Raw genomic sequence first — 19,961 nt, 5'->3', positions numbered from 1 at the left:
TATGCAATGGTGAAGTCCAAGTCATGTGTCCAAAGCCTCAGCAGATTTCAGTCCAATCTCAGAGTGATTAGCGAGGCTTTTCAGTCTATCCTTAGCGTCCCATGTATCTGATTAGCAGGTAGGCCCGCTTCTCGAGGGAGGATTTTTCATTGGTTTCTCTTCTCTTTCCTTGCAGTAGCCATGCTGCTTCTCTGGGAGTTTACACCTCTCATTCTGTAGTTTTGGGAGTTGTTTTGTCTGGATTATAACTGTGGATCATGTAAGTATACTTCCTCTGACTATATGCATGCTTTTGACTGTAGGTACTGCACATTTTGACTGGACTGCTGCATTGCTGGTAAATTAATATCATTATTAATTAATATCATATCTAACATGAGAAATGCAATGACTGAAACAATGAAGTGCAGTTTTACTTGCAGAAGATCAAATTAAGTATTTAAGACATGCTGGGTAGTTTTTTTTCGTGATGCAACAGTGCTTGTTAAACTGGGTGGGCTCATCTGCATACATGAACTCTTCTGGGAGTCCAAGTTACCAGGGGTGCTTTCTATAATTCTAGGGATCCAATGCCACATATATATTTATTTGGTGAATAAAGAAACTCATTTTGTATTTCTTTAATGCTCTTCAGTGGGTAGATCACTGGCATTTAATGTATTTAGACAGCAGTCAATCTGCAGAATAATGACCTCAGTCATTTTTAAATAAAAAGTAAAAGTACATCATTAAAGTTTGGCAATACAGCATTACAATTCTTATCCCCTCAATAGCTTTTATTATTTGCTGTGTTTACACTGGTAGAAGTGACACCTGTAACACTGAACATGACAGTGTCAATATATAGAGTGTATATAAATCTTTTCTACAAATGTTTTATCTAAGATAATCAAAAGCCTTTAGAGGATATAAGTGGGTATAGGTTAAACTAGAAAAGACTGGCAACATGACATGTGAGAATATTTATTACAAAACCTTTTTTTTTCTTTCCCAAAATGTTCAGCTGCAGGAAACACTGTTTGACTCGCAGGTCTATAAAATTGCTAATACTAGAACAAGGATAACAGCCAAGCCTGTTCTTTATAGGTGTCAATCAAGCTTAGCCTATTTTACCTTTTTTATTTTTAAATTTAGAGGATTTTTATTTGCATTTCATAGTGGGATTGCATCCCTTTCCATCTGGCAACAATGAACTGTCTTTACCTCCAAGTATTGTCACTGTAAGAATGCATTGTGCCTATTGCAGATATCTCTGCTTTTTATAGGTAATCCCTGAATTTTAATTGCAGGAGAAGCTGTCTGAGAGTGTATTTTTGTCAGTGACAGGCACAGTCACTGAGGTAATGTCCACTTCCACTGTGAGCAGACTTAAGCTTGTTATTTAAAGTCACTTAAGGATTTATTTGTGGGTGTATCCTCATTATCCCTGTCTTCATGTGCTCTTTGATCTTCACAGCAGTCAGTACATGCATGTTAAAAATGTAATGTTGGAGTGTAAGTGATTTTAATGGCTGTGAATCTCTTAAGTAATCCATTCTTCATGAAGGTTAGATTAACTTCAGCTTCATTGAACTCACCAATTCAGCCTCTGGGGGCAATTGCCAGTTTTTTGGGGCATCCGGTGTAGTCAGGACATCCGGATAGAGGATAATGGACATCCAGTTCAGGACTTCCTTAATCTGTCCACTGGGTATTGTTTACGAATGCAGGTAAATTTTAAGAAGCAATTTGAATTTAAAATGATCACCATACAATAGCCAGTGGATTTGACTTGGACTCAACAAATCCTTGTTTTGCCCTCCACACCAGCTGTTAAACTGCTTATATGTGATTGGTCAAGAAACCAGAAATCTTTTGCTCTGGAAAATCTCTCACCAGCAGATTCTGCATTTCCCAAAACAGGAATTTCTGTCATGTTTTTGATTCTTATCCTTTCTCCTTCTAACACATAAACTTTAGCAGTTGTAGTTGTAATTTGGGAATAACTGTAGTTGTAACTTTGTAGTTGTAATGATAGTAATAACTGAAATTTTGCATGTAATGCTTTTTAACATCTTTTTTAAAAAAAAATGTTTTTTCTAGTCTGTGGTGAAGGGAAGCCATGCAGATGTGCAGTGGGACACCTCGCTATAGGCATCTCCGGAGAAACATGGCAATGTTTCGGGACCATTTTCCTAAGCTCAGCCGCGCCCTTCTTCTCCTCATCTGAGCTCATCCTTCCTCCAGTCTGAGCACAGAACCAATCATCAACATCAAGAAAACCCAAAATGTCCCACAAACATCACTTCCAGTGCTTTGATGCTGTAGGGGGCGAAGGCTCCCACAGGTCTTCTCTTCCTTTCAAGCATCACAGCACCCGACTTCCCAGGATCCCCCAACATGGCATGGTGACCCATCACGAACCCGTAGCTGAATGCTACCTATGCTCTGAATGTACACACGCCCATGCCCTAGAAGCAGTGGATACTCAGTTGTCACCTTTCTATCACACTCACCCATTATGTCACCACCATCATCCACACCACTATGTTCTCAGGGGGCCGAGCAGGCCTGAAGAAACACCCCTGGGCCATGAACACCATATTCATCATCAGCGATACAATAAGAAGGTGGTGCTGATGAAGAACAGTGACCCCTCATTCAGAAAGACCATCATTTTGCACCGCAGGGGTCTACGCAGTTTTGGGCTTTTCTTAGAGGAAGTTTCCGAGCTCATGCAGTACCACGTAAAGAAGTTGTACACAGTGGGTGGGCACAAGGTAAGGTCATAAACACCTGGAGCTAGAAGATCACACATTTGCTTTAGGTTTCTTGATTTTTCTCTCACAAACCTTCTGGGATTACAGGAGTTCTGTGAGATTTTATTCTATGATTTGTTCAGGAAACTCCTGCTGTCAGGGAGAGGTTTTGATGCTTGACTCTAAGCAAATACCTTCATTTGTGTTTTAATGGACTTAAAAGAAGGAGCAAATCTGAAATTGTCATAACTGTTGGAGTAAGACAACTTCTAATGTGCAGTATTATACACATATACAGTAGCTTGTCAAGCGCAAACAGCAACATGCACAGTGACGTTTCACAGTAAAAAAAAAAAAATAGTGATCGATGGCAAATTAAATGGAAAAAAGCTTGAAACCATCAGCCCTAGTGAGAAGGATCCGGTGGTTCTGGTGTGCTGTCGGTGGCAGTTTACTGAAATCGAACAGACACATTTTGATCAGTTTTGGACAAATAAAACAAACAAACAAACAAAAAAAACAATCCACAAAGAACCACAAAACAGATTTGATCCTTAAATGAAAGGTGACCTATTAAGAATAAATTAGCCTTAATAAGTGTAATTAATTCAAATCTTTTAACATGTGACTAACCCACAGTGGGCTATTTAAGATCATTGGGTACTTTCATTTTTGCAATTTTATTACAGTAAAAAAGCTTTATTTTTATTACATTTAAGAAATTATAGGACCAAAAAAATTTGAAAATTGTTTATTTTTTTATTACTTTATTACTAACTAAATGGAACAATTGTGAAGAATAGAAAAAAAACTTTAATCATGTTTAGGCCTAGTTTGAAACACAGTGCCTATAAAGCTATGTGGGCCACATTGAGGGCTGTCTATAATTGTGTACGTGATTCGAATTAAAACCACCTTGATAATAATACATATGGCAGCCTAATAGCTTTAAAATTTGTATAAGCAAACTAAAAGTAGCCAAGTTCAATAAAAACTTCCGAAAAATAAGAAAAGTCCAGCCAGAAATCTTTCATTGCCAGTAAGCCAACAGTACTGGCAGTAAAAGAAAACAAATCCGTTCATGCACTGTTAAACTCTCTATTTTCCTCTATGACTTTTCTTTTTTATAATATGGAATCTATAGCTATGAGGACTTCAAGATTAGCCATTTATGTGTATACATCCACGCAAACCATCACTACTGAGGTTCAGTAATATTAAGTTGATGGAGGATGTGCCAGGCCATACTGTACATTTAGGTTCCGACACATGTAATAAAACTGTTATTTTAAGTCGGCGTACAGGCTACACAGTTTTACAACAGGACAATGTAAAGGATCATTTACAGCAATGACAGGTACCTTTTTCTGCTCCCTTATTTCTCAAGGAGTCACCACATCAGATGGATCCGCATGTTAATGGATCTAATTCCTGATACAACCCTCCCATTTATTTGGACTTGGGACCGGACTGGGGAGTACACTAGGTTGTGACTCCTGAGGCTTTGTTTGTGTCTCAAACCAGTGATATTTAAATGATCATTAAGACAAATGTGTCAGTAACTACACCAAGGAGTAGTTACTGACACATTTTTTAACTTAAATTTTTTTTAACTTAAAAAATTAAGTTAAAAAAAAAAATCATTGTTCATTTCCATATTCATATTTATCTAATTTTTTGGTCAAAGTCAGAGTGAGCTAATGGAGATGGGCAAAAGAGCCACGTGCAGCTCTGGAACCACAGGTTTGCAAACAATGATAGATCACTGCAGATCAAAATAAAGTTGCTTAGTGCGATTATCATATGATTTCTGATCTGGTGGGCAATGATCATAATTATGGACTTTGCAGCCATCAGATCTCAAAATAAAATGAATACTTACAGATGATTTTTCAGTCTTGCAATAAAGCATTTTAGTAAAAGATGACATTTGCTCACTAATACATCCAAATCTATGAGACAATCTGTTTTACTTGGAGTTTAATTGGTCTATGAGCCTCTTTGTCTGTACAGTAATTTCATCCAGAGAGACACGAATGCAACTGCTATAAGAAAATAAGGTAAATTTGTACAAAAAGCACAGTCAAAAAAATATAATTAATCAACTTTGCAAGTAGTTATAATCCAATTCAAGTGAGATAAAATACTATGAGGGTGTGAGGGAATGAAATGGGGATATTCCCTCACACATACACTCAGACGGTGGAGATTGCTCCAAAATCCATTAATCTTGATCATATCAGTGCTATTTTTGAGAGAGAAGAAACAGGTCAACGTTGAAACTCCCCTACTTTGATACCAAAGGTGTCTCAGAAATGTGTCTTCCACAGTGGCAATAAATTATCTTCACCTGGGCTTCGTGTGACCACAGATGAAGCCATTCATCTGCCTTTAACAGCAGTGGCTTTAAAATTCAGAACTGCACTGTCATCAAAACCAACTGTACATAAACGAAATAAAATCAACAAACCACTCGATACTTCAGGGCTACACGCTTTCACAGCATTTTATAGCTGTTAGTGGAGAGCGTAAGCAGCAGCACTTAATATTAAAATATGCTTGGAAATTAATCAGCATTACAAAAAAGGTAATATTATTGAGATTTTTTTGTATTTTAATCAAGATTACTCCTACTAGGCATTTGTATGGAAGGTTAGTACACACTGTCCCCCAGATTAATGTTCATTTATTCAGGTTAATTATCTATGACACAGCAGACAGTGTTCCTAACAACCATAATTACCTTGCACGATGTCCAATATTATTATCAGTCTTTCGACACATTTATAGGAGTTGGAGGTATCCTAAAGCAAACAAAATCTTTGTGACTGAGGTATCAATATGTATAAATTCCCAGGCCATTTAGTCAAACTCTTTTGCACACTCAGCAAGCTGGAGATACTGCTGAGCCACGCTCATGCTGCTCACAATGGCAGCTCACCATTGCAAGAATGCACCGTCATTTCACAGAGATCATCCGGGATTAGGACAGATGCCTTGTCTTGACTCACTGCATGAATCACACATCTTCTTTGGCAGGGACTTAAAACCCTGACATTGTGTTCAAAAGGTGGCAATGTCCTGACACAATGAAGATTTTCTGATTATAATATAATCAGAAATTATAATATTTTCTGATTATAATTATAAAAAGCTTTCTTTGCTCCGTGAAAAGCTATCTGCCCTGCATCGTATAGTTTATTATTTCAAACAGTTTTGAATCAAAACAGTGACAGCCAGAAATCAATTAATACACTCAATGCTAACACTAATGAGTTTTCACTTTCAGATGGCAGTTAAAATGCTTACTTTTGCTAATTATGATTTATTTTTAATGATGAATTAATTGGATAAACTGAAGAAGAAAATGGATGGATGGATGGTTAATTATTTTTGATCATTTTTGCTTGTGTCCTTTTTGTTGTTTTGTTTCAGATCGACAGTGTTCAGAGTCTTCTGCAGTGCCCCAGCGTACTCGTCTGTATGGGACGGGAACCTTCTCACCCATCGATTGTGGAGAACTTTCAGAAAGCATCTGATGACAAACTCCCAAAGCTGAGCGTGAGGTCACGCTCCAGTGGCTGCGCTGACGGACAGGACAGTAAGGAAAACTGTTTACATGTTAATTAAATTCTTAGTAGTGAGTACAAAGTAGCACTATTGAAAAATATACCGTGCATGCTTGTCTAGGATCTGTATTAAATGATTATATTGTACATTACCAAAAGTCCTAATCTGGAATATTTGTCTTTTTTTTATGGCTTTTTTATGGCTCAAGGACTTCCTGCAAAGAAAAGTGTCATCCATCCAAACCTGGAATCTAGGAACAAAGCTACCAGGCAGTCAGTGTCATCTGACAAGTCAGAACCAGATGGATATGACTCTCCAGATAATGTCACCTCTTGCCCACCCACTAATGATGGGGCGAGGGAAGATGATATAGAGAAACGTGTTCATGTTAATAAAGATGGCAGTTTGTCTATGGAGATGAATGTGCGCTTTAGACTGCAAAATGACGAAACATTACATTGGTCCACAGAAGTAAGAAAGACCACAGGCAGGACCTGTGAGTACCTCCAAGGAAACACTAACCCATATTTTGCAAATTATCTTGAATCTGAAAAAATCTCTGCTGTTCAGCCAGATGAACATTTCTTCAGTCAGCAGTATCAGAGACATGGAGAAGAACCTTACTGCCCTCATTGTTGCAGTCAAGACCAGAATTATGAATTCTGGAAAAATGTACCAGGAACACATGGGGCAAGTCAGTGCATTCAAACTTCCAGCTCAAGTGCATCTTCACATACAGTGGTCTCTAGAAAGACAGTAGTGTCTAGATCAAGCGAAGAGCTTACTGAACAAGTGGTGGAGAGAGAGACTCGTGTAAAGCAGACTATCGAGGCAGCTGAAACTGTAGAGTACTGCACCATCAGGAGTGAGACTTGCTCACCAAAGTGCAGTGTGCAATCTTCCACTTTAGACAACAACAATTTGTATAACTGCATAAATGAGAAATCGGAGCAAGAAGAACAAACAAGATCTGCTACTAGTGCTTCTCAAATAACAACAAACAATGAGGAGAATCAAAATGATGAGGATGCTGATAATCCATCAAGTGCTTTAAGAGCATCTTCTCAGAACAGCAAACCTGAAACGGCAGAGACCCCTGAAGGTGGAGTTTTGAATACTGTGTCACAAAATCCACCCGAGAGTCCTCAAGATACAGCATCCAATGCTTCAGGACAATCTAGTACATCAAAAAAATCAAAACCCTCACACATTTGTCATTGTGAAGTATCTGAGGAAAATACAAAAGAACAAATTAACATTCAAGCTGAAGAAGAAGGTGAAATAGAAAGAGACTGTTCAAGTGCCATGTCTTTAAAATCAAATGCCTCTTGCGGATCACATACATCTGGCAAAATACAGGACACCGAGACAAAGGATGAAGAGGAGAAAAGGTCTAAAAGTGCCATGTCACTCCATTCAAATGCCTCAACAACATCCAAATCTGATGCTTTGGATGTTGTAGCTGGAGGATCCCAAGCATGTGATGACAAAGAAATGCAAGAAAGACCATTGAGCAGCATATCTGTTAAATCCTCTAAATCTGAAAAATCTGTGAAGTCAGAAGCAGCACCTAAAGAGCATAAATCAGGGGAAGATGTTGAAGAAGAAAAAGTGTTAAGTCCCATCTCATCAAAGTCAAAGACGTCTATTAAATCCAAAGGATCAAGGGGATCTTCTCTCCCAGGTGAAAAAGAAGCAGAGGAGGAAACTCAGCAGAGGGCCAGTGTGCCCTCAGACGACTCTATAGAGTCATCTGAGGCATCTGCAGAGGAAAGCTTTCAAAACTCAGCTGAGAATGAAATTGAACTAAGAACACAAAGCACGATGTCCGGGAAGTCAAACACTTCAGCAAAGTCTAAAAAGTCAGAAACTTCTGAAGGTCTGCCTAGAGAAAATGAAGAAGAAATATCTGAAGTAACTGAAGATTCTCCTCGTGTCATGTCACCCAAATCAGAAAGTTCAATGTTGTCTGATCTTCAAACCGAAAATAAAGAAGATGAAAGAACACCAAGCGTAATGTCAGCTAGGTCTGTCAAGTCAAATGAGTCTGCAACATCTAGAAAGTCAAAAGCCACAGAAGAAACAAGGGAGGCAACAAGTGCCATGTCAACTAACTCTAATTCATCTGCAAGGTCTAAAGGATCCAAGAGGCCTGATCCCCATGCTACTGAATGTGCTGACACTTCAGATGATGTAAATACTCAAGAGCAAAGTGGAGAAAGACCACAAAGCATAATGTCAGTCAAATCAGCAAAGTCTGTGAAGTCCAATATTTCTGCAAAATCTAGCAAATCAGAACATGCAGAACATCGAGAGGAGAGGGGACCTAGTTCGCTGTCAGTAAAATCAGCACGGTCAAATGTGTCAGCCAAATCAACAGGGTCAAAAACTTCAGCCAAATCTAATATGTCAATGCCCACTGATGTTGAAGCAGAAGAAAATGATGAAGGTAATGATGAAGATGGAGAAAGACCTCCAAGCAGTATATCAACTGCATCTGCTAAATCTTTAAAATCAAATGCTTCCGCTTCAACTATGAAATCTGCAGTTCCATCTGAAACCTATGGTGATGCTACTGGAGAAATTAATATGGAAGGGGAGACTGAAGGACGATCAGTGAGCTCATTGTCAGTTAAGTCAGATATTTCTGCAAAATCAAATAACTCAAAATCTCCTGTTTGTGTTCCAGCTGAAGAAGGTACTGAGACACTCGAAGAAACAAACAGTGAAGAGGAAACTGAACAAAGACCACCAAGCAGCTTATCGGCCAAATCATTTCAGTCACATGTTTCTGAAATATCTGCAAAGAGAGCACCAAGTGCATTGTCTGCTAAATCAGCAAAGTCCCATGCTTCAAAAACATCTAACAAAACAAATACTTCTGACATTTGCTCTTGCAAAGCTACTGATATTTCCAATGAAAGATACGGTGAAGAGGAGACTCAAGAGAGAGCACAGAGTGAAATATCAGACAGATCTGCAAAATCAACTAATTCTGCGAAATTTCCTAAGTCAAAAGATCATTCTGCAGAGGAAAATATATCTAATCATAAGGAACCCACAGAGAGAGCTCCAAGCAATTTATCGGTCAGATCTGGAAAATCAGCAAAGTCAAATGCTTCTGCAGCATCTAAAAGATCAAATGTTTCTGAAGTTTGCTTGGAAGCCTGTGTTGATGATCCTGAGGAAAGAATTGTTGAAGGTGAAAGTGAAGTGAGAGCAGTGAGTGTGATCTCTTCCAGGTCAGCTAAGTCAGATATTTCTTCAAGATCAAATAGGTCAAAGCAATCTGCTGATGCTCCAGCTAGAGAAAAACCAGAGACCTCTGATGAAGAAAATGACAACGAGCAAACAAAACAAAGAACACAAAGAAGCTTATCAGCCAAATCAGTTCAGTCACATGTTTCTAAGAGATCTAAAAAGTCTGCAGATAGATCACCCAGCGCTTTGTCGGCCAAATCAGCAAAGTCGCATACTTCAAACAAATCTGTCAAATCAAATATTTCTGAAGTTAACTCCAGTAATACTGATGAAATAGATGGTGAAGATAAAACTCAAGAGAGGCCACAGAGTGCTGTGTCAGACAAAACTGAAAAGCCAACAGTTTCTGCAAAATCTAGTAGATCAACAAGATTGGAAGAAAATACAGTTGAGGAACCCACAGAAAGAGTGCCAAGCAATCTGTCAGTAAGATCAGAAAAATCAGCCAAGTCAAATGTTTCTGCAACATCTAAAAGATCAAATGTTTCTGAAGCTCTCTTGGAAGAGAATGATGACAATTGTCAAGAAAGAATTGTTGAAGGGGAGAGTGAAGAAGGGACAATGAGATCAGCATCTGCCCAGTCAGTTAAGTCAGATATTTCTGCAAGATCAAACAAGTCAAAACAATCTGCTGATCCTCCATCTAAAGAACACTCAGAGTGCTCTGATGAAGAAAATGACAATAAGCAAACTGAAGAAAGAGCACAAAGCAACTTATCAGCCAAATCAGTTCAGTCACATGTTTCTGAGAGATCTAAAAACGCTGTGGATAGATCACCTAGTGCTTTATCAGCTAAATCAGCAAAGTCCAGTGCGTCAAACAAATCTGTCAAATCAAATGTCTCTGAAATTAAGTGTGGCAACACTGATGAAATAGATGGTGAAGATGAAATTCAAGAGAGGTCACAGAGTGCTGTGTCACTCAAAACTGAAAAGTCATCAGTTTCTGCAAAATCTAGTAGATCAACAAGACTGGAAGAAAATACAGTTGATCATGAGGAACCCACAGAGAGAGCTCCAAGCAATTTGTCAATTAGATCAGAAAGATCAGTGAAGTCAAACATTTCTGAATCTCTTTTAGGAGACTGCATTGATAATACTGTGGAAAGACCTGTTAATAGTGAGATTGAAGAGAGGGCAATTAGCTCACTGTCTACCCAGTCAACTATTTCTGCAAAATCAAAGAAATCGAAGCGATCTCCTGATGCTCCAGTTAAAGAGAGTCCAAAGAGCTCTGAAGAAGAAAATAACAGAGAGCAAAGTGAAGAAAGAGCACAGAGCAGCTTATCAGCCAAATCAGTTCAGTCACATGTTTCTGAGAGATCTAAAAGGTCTGCAAGATCACCCAGTGCTTTGTCAGCTAAATCAGCAAAGTCACATGCTTCTACAAAATCAGTCAAATCAAATGCATCTAAAAGTCAGTCTGGCACAGCTGTTCACATTCCTGATGTAGGAGATGTGAAAAATGAAACTCAAGAAAGAGCACAGAGTGCACTGTCAGCAAAAACTGAGAAGTCAGCAATTTCTGAAGAATCTTCAATGTCAAAAGTATTGCATTGTCCAGCTGAAAACCATACTTGTGATCAGGAGGACCACGAAGATCGGTCTCCAAGTAACATGTCTGTCAGCTCAGCAAAATCAGCAAAGTCAAATGCTTCAAAAGGTTCAAAGAAATCAAAATCTTCTGCCACTCCATGTGATCTCATTGCCGAAAAGACAAAGGAAGAGGAGCACAATGAAAGCAGATCAGCAAGTTCAATGTCAGTTCATTCAGTCGAGTCAAATATTTCTGAAAGATCAAGTAGATCAAAATGTTCAGCAGAGGTTCCAGCTGAAGAGAGGGTCACCACACCTAAATCAAAGGCATCTACAATATCTATAAGATCCAATACTTCAAAAGCTCGTTCTGAGCATAAAACACCAGAGGGAAGCAATGATACGGATGAAACTCAAAACAGAGCAGACAGTGCAGTGTCAGCAAAGTCAAATATTTCTGCTAAATCCAATAACTCAAAAGTATTGGCTGCCCCAGCAGAAGAAAGAGTTTATGATCCTGAGAACACAGAAAGACCTACAAGCACTACATCAGTAAAATCTACAAAATCAGCCAAGTCAAATGTTTCTGTGAAATCTAAGAAATCAAAAGCTACTGACATCCCTTCTGAACACAGCACTGAAATTGCTGATGCTCAGACTGAAGGGAGAGCAAGCTCATTATCAACACACACAATCAAGTCAAATATTTCTTCAAAATCCAAAAAGTCAAAATGTTCTGATGTTTCAAATGTACCGAAGTGTGAGAACTCCAATGAAGAGAATGACAAACAGCAAACTGAAGAAAGAACTTCAAGTGTTATGTCAGTGAAATCAAATGTTTCTCATATTTCTGAAAGATCTAATAAGACACATGCCTCTGATATTAATGAAGATGTTACTGATCATGAGAAAACAACAGAGCGAGCTAACAGTGCTTTGTCAGCTAAATCAGTTCAATCGAAGTCTTCTGAAGTTTGTTCTGCGAAAACTGCTGATGAAAGGAACAATGAAGAGGAAACTCAAGATAGACCACAGAGTGTAAGGTCTGTCAAATCAACACAGTCAGCCAAATCAGTAAAATCAACTAACTTAAAAGCCACAGATGTGCCAGCTGAAGAAGAAACCGAGGAGAGGTCACCAAGCAGCATGTCGGACAAATTAAACAAATCAAATACTTCTGTTTCATCAAGGAGCTCAGTAACTTGTGAAATACCTTCAGAAGACAACAATGCCAATGATGTGGACACTGTACAAAGATCTCCAAGTTCCCTGTCAGCAAAATCAGCCCGATCTGCCAAATCAACACAATCAAACATTTCTGCAAAATCTGGCAGGTCAAGACCCTCTGCAGGTAAGGAAAATCAGGAGGAAAACGTGGAGCAAGCAACAATTGGTGTATCCATGATATCTACTGAAAATAGTTCCAATGTCACTGATGAAAACCGAGAAGAAGACACTGAGAACAGAGCACTGAGCTCAGTGTCCGCCAAGTCAAATGCAACATCAGTATCTACAAAATCAAAAGCTTCTCAAAGATCAGGGAAATCCAAAGCATTGGAGCAAATAGTTGATAATGCAGATCAAACACAGAGGAGTCCAAGTGTTTTATCAGTGAAGTCAAACACTTCTGCAAGAACCAAAAAATCAAACATATCTGTAACAACCCCCGCTGAAAGGCTTGGACTGGATAAAGACGCTGATGAAAGAGCACACAGTGCCATGTCAACCAACTCAGCGAAAGCGGTTAGTTCAACAAAATCAAATAAATTACAAGCTCCTGAAATTCCTACTACAAACAGTTCTGACCATCCTAATGAAGAGGACACTGAAGAGATATCTGAGAGAGCACCAACTGCTGCATCAGCAAGTTCAAATAAGTCAGTAAAATCAAAAAAATCAGACACATTAAGCAAATCAGATGTCCCTGTTGTGACCATTGGGGAAAATGAAAACAGAGCATCTACAGCCATATCATCAAAGTCCAAGGTTTCAGCTTCTTCAAAAAAGTCAAAAACATCTGAGATTAGTGGAAAGAAAAGTGCCACAGCTACTGATTTTTCTTCTGAGAAGACCAGTGTTTTTTCACTAAATCCAGAAGTTCTGAATTTGAAAGAGAAGAGCCCATCTACTTTGTGTGAGAGCAGTAGTCACTTGACAAAGAAGTCAAGCAAACAGGGCAAAGAAAATCCAGCTGCAGAGGTTATTGCCAAACCAAAGTCTGGTACCCATTCATCAGTGTCAGAAAGTCAGAGAGCAAAGCAGCCGAAAGGAAATAAACACCATGTCATATCTCATACAAACTCAAATGAAAGTGACTTGTCACAAACTCTGTCCAGTTCAGATATTATCAAGGAGATCTGTGAGTCTCCAGTACGCAGTGAATCCAAATGTAATGTTCCTAAAAGGATAAATGGTGACACGGACACTAAAGAAAGCAGGGACACGGACAAGAAAACTGACAGAAGCAGCAAATACCAACACAAGAGTACAGAAGCTGATGACTTTGACCTTGTCCCATCTAGCCTACCCAACACATCCCCTACTGAGGTTGTAAATGAATGGTTAAAAACACTGCCAGCAGAGGGTGAAATAGATGACATGGAGGAATTTGATGAAAACTGCGATGGACAAAAACCTGTCCCCACAACAGAGGAAATTAACAGAGTGGATAAAAACAATGCAGCTGAGAATTCAAAAGGCTCAAAAGAAGGAGAGGTGAAGAAAAGTGTTCCTAATGACAACTGCCAAACAAGTGAAGAGACACAACAGGAAGATGATAATGACTGTACTGAGACAGACGATGCCTCTAAAATATTTAACTCTTCCATACAAGTCATGAAAGTACTTTTAAATCCAAAGCTAGACAGATGCAACAGTTTACCAGAAATTTCTCCAGTGTATGGACGTAAGCTGAGCACTTCAGCTAGAGGTTTTTTGGACTGCCTTGTGAAGCTGCAGCTAATAGACCATGATCCAAAAAATGCCAGTGAAAAGGATGAAAGGTATCAAGAGCTAATGGGTATTCTTCAGTCTCTTTGGCTTTGTGATCCTCCTGAAAATGAAAATGTGTTAAAGAAGGATCTTCCCCATTCTGCGGATGATGACTTCAATCGTACGTCATCCTCTGGTGTCGATGTCAACAGTGGCTCCACAGGTTCTGGGAACAGCAGTGATGGTGTAAAGAGTGGGAATGATGTGAATCATGTTGTGTTTCAACCTAACACCACTGTGGATATGTTTATGAAGGTACAACAGGTCTATGAAGTTGAAGCAGAGGGAGATGTTCAGGCTCTACCAGTGAGAAATGAAGAAGGAATGTATGAAGATGAACAAAAGGAAGATTATCCAGCAAGTTATCCAGCAAGCAATGATATTCCAAGAGAACAATCTGAAACACCACATTCTTCAAACTCTTCCAAAAAGAGTTCAGGAGATTTCAGCAATGGCCAACAACTTCCAGAAGTTGAAACAGATTCTTCAGAGAACAGCAATTCTGACAGTCCTCTCCTCATAGAAAGAGAACAGTTAGCCAAAATGATTTCACAAGATGATCCTGTTTGGGTCTTAACCTTATTAAATAAAATTGAAAAACAGTTCATGACACATTATATCAAAGCAATGAATGAGTTCAAAGCTCGATGGAACTTAGGAGATAATGAGCAGCTTGACAGTATGATAAATGAACTTAAAGCTGAAGTCCACAAAAGAATCCAAGCAAGTATTGACAGAGAACTGTGGAAAATTCAAGCACAAAAAGGCGAACCAAGACCTCCTAAAGAGGCAAAATCCCATGCTTCAACAACACAAGCAGAGGAGAGAAGGCGGAAACTGAAGGTCAAGCTCAAACAATCAGCTGATTCACATGCAGAAAAAAGTGATGATTCAGCAACAGGGACATCTTACAGTGACCAGCGCAGTGAAAACGATGACGAATGCTGTCAGTGTGAAACATGCATTAAGAAAAAAATGACATCTGGGTCACCTATTCTGGCAGATTTGATAACAACTGTACCTGTTCTTACAGCAATCAAGTGTACATCTCACCCTGGAAATGTTCATGAAACAAAAGCAGCAGAAACCCTTGTAGAAAAAGTTATAGTTAAAACTTTAAGACAAGTGGAAGGGGATGAAGTACATCAAGACACTGAAGATGATATACGTCAAGATGCAGTTCAGAAAGATGTTTCTGAAGAGAGTGAAGCAGAAGAACACAGCATCAAAGAACTGCCTGAAAAAAATTCTGATGAAAATGATGCCACAGCTGAAGAATTGCTGAATGAACCAAATGAATCAGGGAAAGTTGTACAAATTGTAGCCACAAGTGAAGAAGACTTTGCTGAAGCTATCAGGTCAAATGATGAACTTCCAAAACAAATGGTAAAACATATTGTGGTTACAGGTGAAGATAATCCCAAAGAAGAAGCAGAAGTGACTTCAGCAGAAGAGACTATTCTAGCATCTGCTACTAAGCATGGACCTGAAGAAAAAGCAGCAAAGAAGGAATGGTTAACAGTAAAGAACACATTGCTGCCATCAATGCAGATGATCATGCAAATAAAAATTCAGAAAGAGCAACTGATGAATGATGCCACAACTGAGGAATTATTAAACGGACCAATAGAAGAAGGTGAAAGTGAAGACACTGAAGCGTCAAGTGAAGATAAGCCTAAGGAAGAGTTTGCTGAAGGCTTTACAGTTCAAGATGAAGACACGTGTGTTGTGGCAGCAACAGCTGAACAAAACACCACGTTAGAAGAAAGCAAAGCAGGGTTGTTGAAGGTCAACAAGAGCGTGCATTTGAAATTGCAGAGCAAAATGCAGGAGACAGCAGAGAATGATGACATAGCTATAGTTGATGAATTTTTAAAAGAAGAAGCAGAAAGTGAAGGTAAAATTCCTGCAGAGAAAGACATTGCTGTTTTGAGTGAAGATGAGTCAGATGAAGAGTCTGCTGAAGCTACTACAGAAGATGAAAAGGCAGCAGTTGAGACCACCACAGAAGCCACAAGTGAACACGAATCAGAGAAAGATGAGGTCCTGGAAGAAAGAATAGTCCCTGATGAAGAGAAGATTTCTGCCATCAGCGAAGAGGAGTCTGCAGATGAAAGCGATGACACAGCTACAGCTGATGAATCTGCAGAAGAACCAGGTGCTCTGGCAACAACTGAAGATGAGACAGCTGTAGAAGAAGAGACTGCTCTCACAGGAAAAGGGGACTCAAAGGATGAAAATGCTGAAGATGAAATTGCAAACCAGGAGACTGTTATGGTAGTCTCAACTGATCATGAATCTGACAGTGAGGAAGCTGTAGAAGGACTGAAGACTGATGATGGAGAACAAATTGGTGCTACCAGTGAAGATGACTCTGCAGAAGATTTAGATGCCACTACAAATGAAGATGAAGAGGAGAATGATGCCACAAGTAATGATCTGTCAAATGAACCATCTGAAATAATAACCACTGAAGATGAGCTGGTTGTAGAAAGAGAGATTGCTGCTACTAGTGAACATGAAGTTACGGAAGGCACTTTTGAAACATCCACAGCTGAAGATGAAAATGTAGCTGTAGAGAGCAGCATGGTGGCCACAAGTGAACATGAATCTGAGGCAGATGAGGCTGTAGATAAAGGAATAGTCAATGATGAAGAGAAGATTCCTGCCATCAGTGCAGAGGAGTCTGCAGATGAACACAATGACACAGACAAATCATCAGAAGAACCAGACAAAGTAGCATCAACTGAAGACGAGGCAGCTGCAGATAAAGAGATTTCTTCAGCAGGAAAAGGTGGATCTAAGGATGAAACTGCAGCAGAAGAGTCTGACAATGAGGAAGCTTTGGAAGCAGAGAAGGCTGATGATGGAGAAGAGACTGGTGCTGTCACTGAGGATGATTCAGGAGAAGATTTAGATGCCACCATGAATGAAGATGAGACAACAGAGGAGGATGATACCACAGAGCCAGCTGAAGAAACAACTGAAGATGAGCGAGTGATAAAAAAGGAGATCGCTGTTACAAGTGAGAATGAACTTAGTGGAGATGCTGCTGAAGACGACAATGTCGAAGAAACCACAACGGCTGTCACAAGTGATAATGATGCTGAAGATAACAGCGCAGCAGAAGAAGCTGATAATGCAGCTACAACTGAACATGACTCTGACATAGCTGCAGGTGTGGAAGCCACCAGTGCAAATGACTCTGAATCAGAAGATGAGATTGCTGAAGTGAAAGAGACTGCTGTCAAAAGTGAAGATGAGCTGAAGAAAGAAGCTGTTGATGAGGCCACTGGTGCTGAAGAGGAAGATGAAGCAGAAGACATGACAGACACAGCCAAGAATGACACACCTGCAGAGGCCAGCAGTTCAGGTGAGTCTGAGTCAGATGAGAAGGAAACTGATGAAAAAACAAGTGATGATGGCATTACTGAAAAAAATGAGATTGCTCTCACAAGTGAAGCTGAAATTGAGGATGAAGCTGATGAAACCAAAAGTGAGTCAGATGAGACCGAATCCTCTGAAAAAATTGGGGAAAGCAGTGGTGCCGAAGAGTACAAAGAAAAAGAAAGAAGTGAAGAAGATAACAAATCCAACAGTGAGAAACTAGTAGAAGGTGAAACAACTGGAGACGAATCTGAAGAACTTGTAAAGGAAGAGGTGGAATTGGGTGAAAATGAATGTAAAAGGGGGTCCACAGCAACTTGTGAAGATTGTGCAGAGGCTGTAACTACAGAAGGCGAGACTGAAAAGCATGAAACCGCAGAGGAAGAGTCAGGAGCACCTGAAGCAGGAGGGCATGAGGTGATTGAAAGTGATAGCAGAGAAGAATCTGGAGCAGAAGGTACATCTGCAGGAGAGGAGGCTGGAGAAAGTCGAACAGGAAAGCTGGAATCTACAGATGACACAGAAGATGAATCTGAACAAGATGAGGGACAGAATGCTGTCAGTGAATCGGATACTAATGCTGATAGTGCAGAATGTACATGCCAAGAAGGTGACGTGACTGATGAGCATCAAGAAGATACTTATGATGAAACAGAAAACACCGACGACGTGGTGGAACTGAAACCAGAAGAAGATGGGGACGTGGAGGAAAAATCAGAAACCAAAGAAGAAAACAGTGAAAACAAAGCAGATGATGATGTAAGTGGACAGAGAGAAAAAAGTGTTACACAATGTGAGTGCATTAACATCCCAGATGGAAGGCACAATAATGACAAAGAGGATTCTGAAGCTTCTGAAAAAGAGGATGAGGAAACCGAGACACCCAATGAAGACTGGAGTGAAAAGGAGGGAGATTCAGCTGATGGAGAAGATGAAGCAGATGAAGACTCAGATGAACCAGAGGAAGAAACTGGTGACATACAGCTTCCTTTGGTTACCAGAAAGGTAAACAATAAAGAGGCAGCTAAAAGAGTATCTAAAGAAGAGCTAAAGCCACTTGATACTTTGATCAAAGAGACCGCAGAATCTGAGGATGGCACTTACGGTGATGTTGAAGATTCGGAGCCTGAAATAAACAGCCAAGATGACGTTACAAGCCTTGAGACAAAGAGTTTGAAAGAGAGATAATTTGTCTGTGACTCTGCCAAAGCTAAAAGGGACTGACAGAAAGTGAGATACAGGAGAAAAAATGAGGGGTATTCTTGATATTTTAAGTTGGGTCTTCTAGAGGAAATAAAGCAAAAGGACTGATGCAGATTATTTTAAATCTAGTGCAGTATTATTACCTCCTAGCACAAGCACTAAAAACAGTAAGCACTTTGGTCCAGCATGAGATACACTGTAAACCCAGATTTTGATTCCACTTAAAAATATTGAGTTCATATTACTTAAAATTGCCTAGAATGTGAACATTACTTGTTAATGCTGAGTAGACTGTACTTGTTGATGGTCTATCTTATTGTAATCATGTGTTTGAGTTCAAACAACTTAATATCATCAAGTTTTGCACCTGCTAAAAATCTAGTTTATACCAGATTTAACAGACTGGCTTAATGCACAGCTGCATGGTGGCATGATGGTTAGCAGTGCTGCCTCACAGCTAGAATGCCTTCTAGAAGGTCTGGGTTCAATTCTGGCTTGGCCCAGGCCTCTTGCTGTTTGGAATAGAAGACATTTGGTGTTTTTGTTCACAACGCTCTCTCGTATAGTTTTTTATTGTTCCATGGACAAATGGTATTTGTAAATGTTAATGTACCAGCATTCAGCAGGGCTGAGTTTTATCATGTTTATTTACCAAATTTAAACAGACACAGTTCAACACTGTAAAAAATATTTGTCTTACTGGGCAGCATAGTGGCGTAGTGGTTAGCACTGCTGCCTCACAGCTAGAATAGTTATCTCTTGCTGTGTGGACTCACGTATGTTCTCTCTGTGTCTATATGGGTTTCCTCCCACAATCTGAAGACATGTAATTACTGGAGTCAGGTTAATTGGTCTCTCTAAATTGCCCACAGGTGTGAATGGTTGTCTGTCAGCCCTGCAACAGGCTGGTGACCTGTATGGGGTGTACCCTGCATCTTACTGTCTTGTCAGCTGGGATAGACTCCAGCCCCCACCACCCCCACACAACCATGAAAAGGATAGGGGGATTGATTGATCAAAAGACATTTTATTTTTTCATGAACTATAAAATATAAGTTTGGTCAATTAGAACATACAATTTAATTCAATTAGAAATGGAGTAGTGCTTACTTAACAGGCTGAGTTAAATAAACTGTTTCATTACTTAAAAAATTTAAGGCAACGAGTTACCTTGGTTTTTTTAAGTAGATTCAACTTATCCGGGTTTACAGTGTACTACAGCAAGTGCAAGACGGGACATCTGCAAAGCAAAAGCTGCTCATGCAACAATATGTA

At 39.5% G+C, this 19,961-nt stretch overlaps 1 protein-coding gene across 1 annotated transcript; it reads left to right on the top strand.

Annotated features, from left to right (window-relative positions):
* Positions 1 to 121: 121 nt before the first annotated feature.
* Positions 122 to 19,005, top strand: rp1l1b (rp1 like 1b). Its single transcript, XM_030720970.1, has 4 exons — positions 122 to 259; positions 2,083 to 2,759; positions 6,174 to 6,339; positions 6,517 to 19,005. The coding sequence occupies exons 2-4, from the start codon at positions 2,268 to 2,270 to the stop codon at positions 18,669 to 18,671; spliced, it is 12,813 nt and encodes a 4,270-aa protein (XP_030576830.1). The 5' UTR covers positions 122 to 259; positions 2,083 to 2,267; the 3' UTR covers positions 18,672 to 19,005.
* The last annotated feature ends 956 nt before the right edge of the window (positions 19,006 to 19,961 follow it).

The sequence above is a fragment of the Archocentrus centrarchus genome, chromosome 24 (assembly GCF_007364275.1).
Source record: "Archocentrus centrarchus isolate MPI-CPG fArcCen1 chromosome 24, fArcCen1, whole genome shotgun sequence".
Lineage (NCBI taxonomy): Eukaryota > Metazoa > Chordata > Actinopteri > Cichliformes > Cichlidae > Archocentrus > Archocentrus centrarchus.
The sequence above is the reverse complement of the archived record's forward strand: the minus strand, read 5'-3'. Positions and strand labels throughout refer to the sequence as shown.

Bases quoted from the DNA above. Each gene is read 5' to 3' on its own strand.
- rp1l1b (XM_030720970.1), top strand. From the start codon at position 2,268: ATGTCCCACAAACATCACTTCCAGTGCTTTGATGCTGTAGGGGGCGAA. The intron at 2,760-6,173 runs GTAAGGTCATAA...GTTTTGTTTCAG, and splicing joins ACACAGTGGGTGGGCACAAG to ATCGACAGTGTTCAGAGTCT. The intron at 6,340-6,516 runs GTAAGGAAAACT...TTATGGCTCAAG, and splicing joins CTGCGCTGACGGACAGGACA to GACTTCCTGCAAAGAAAAGT.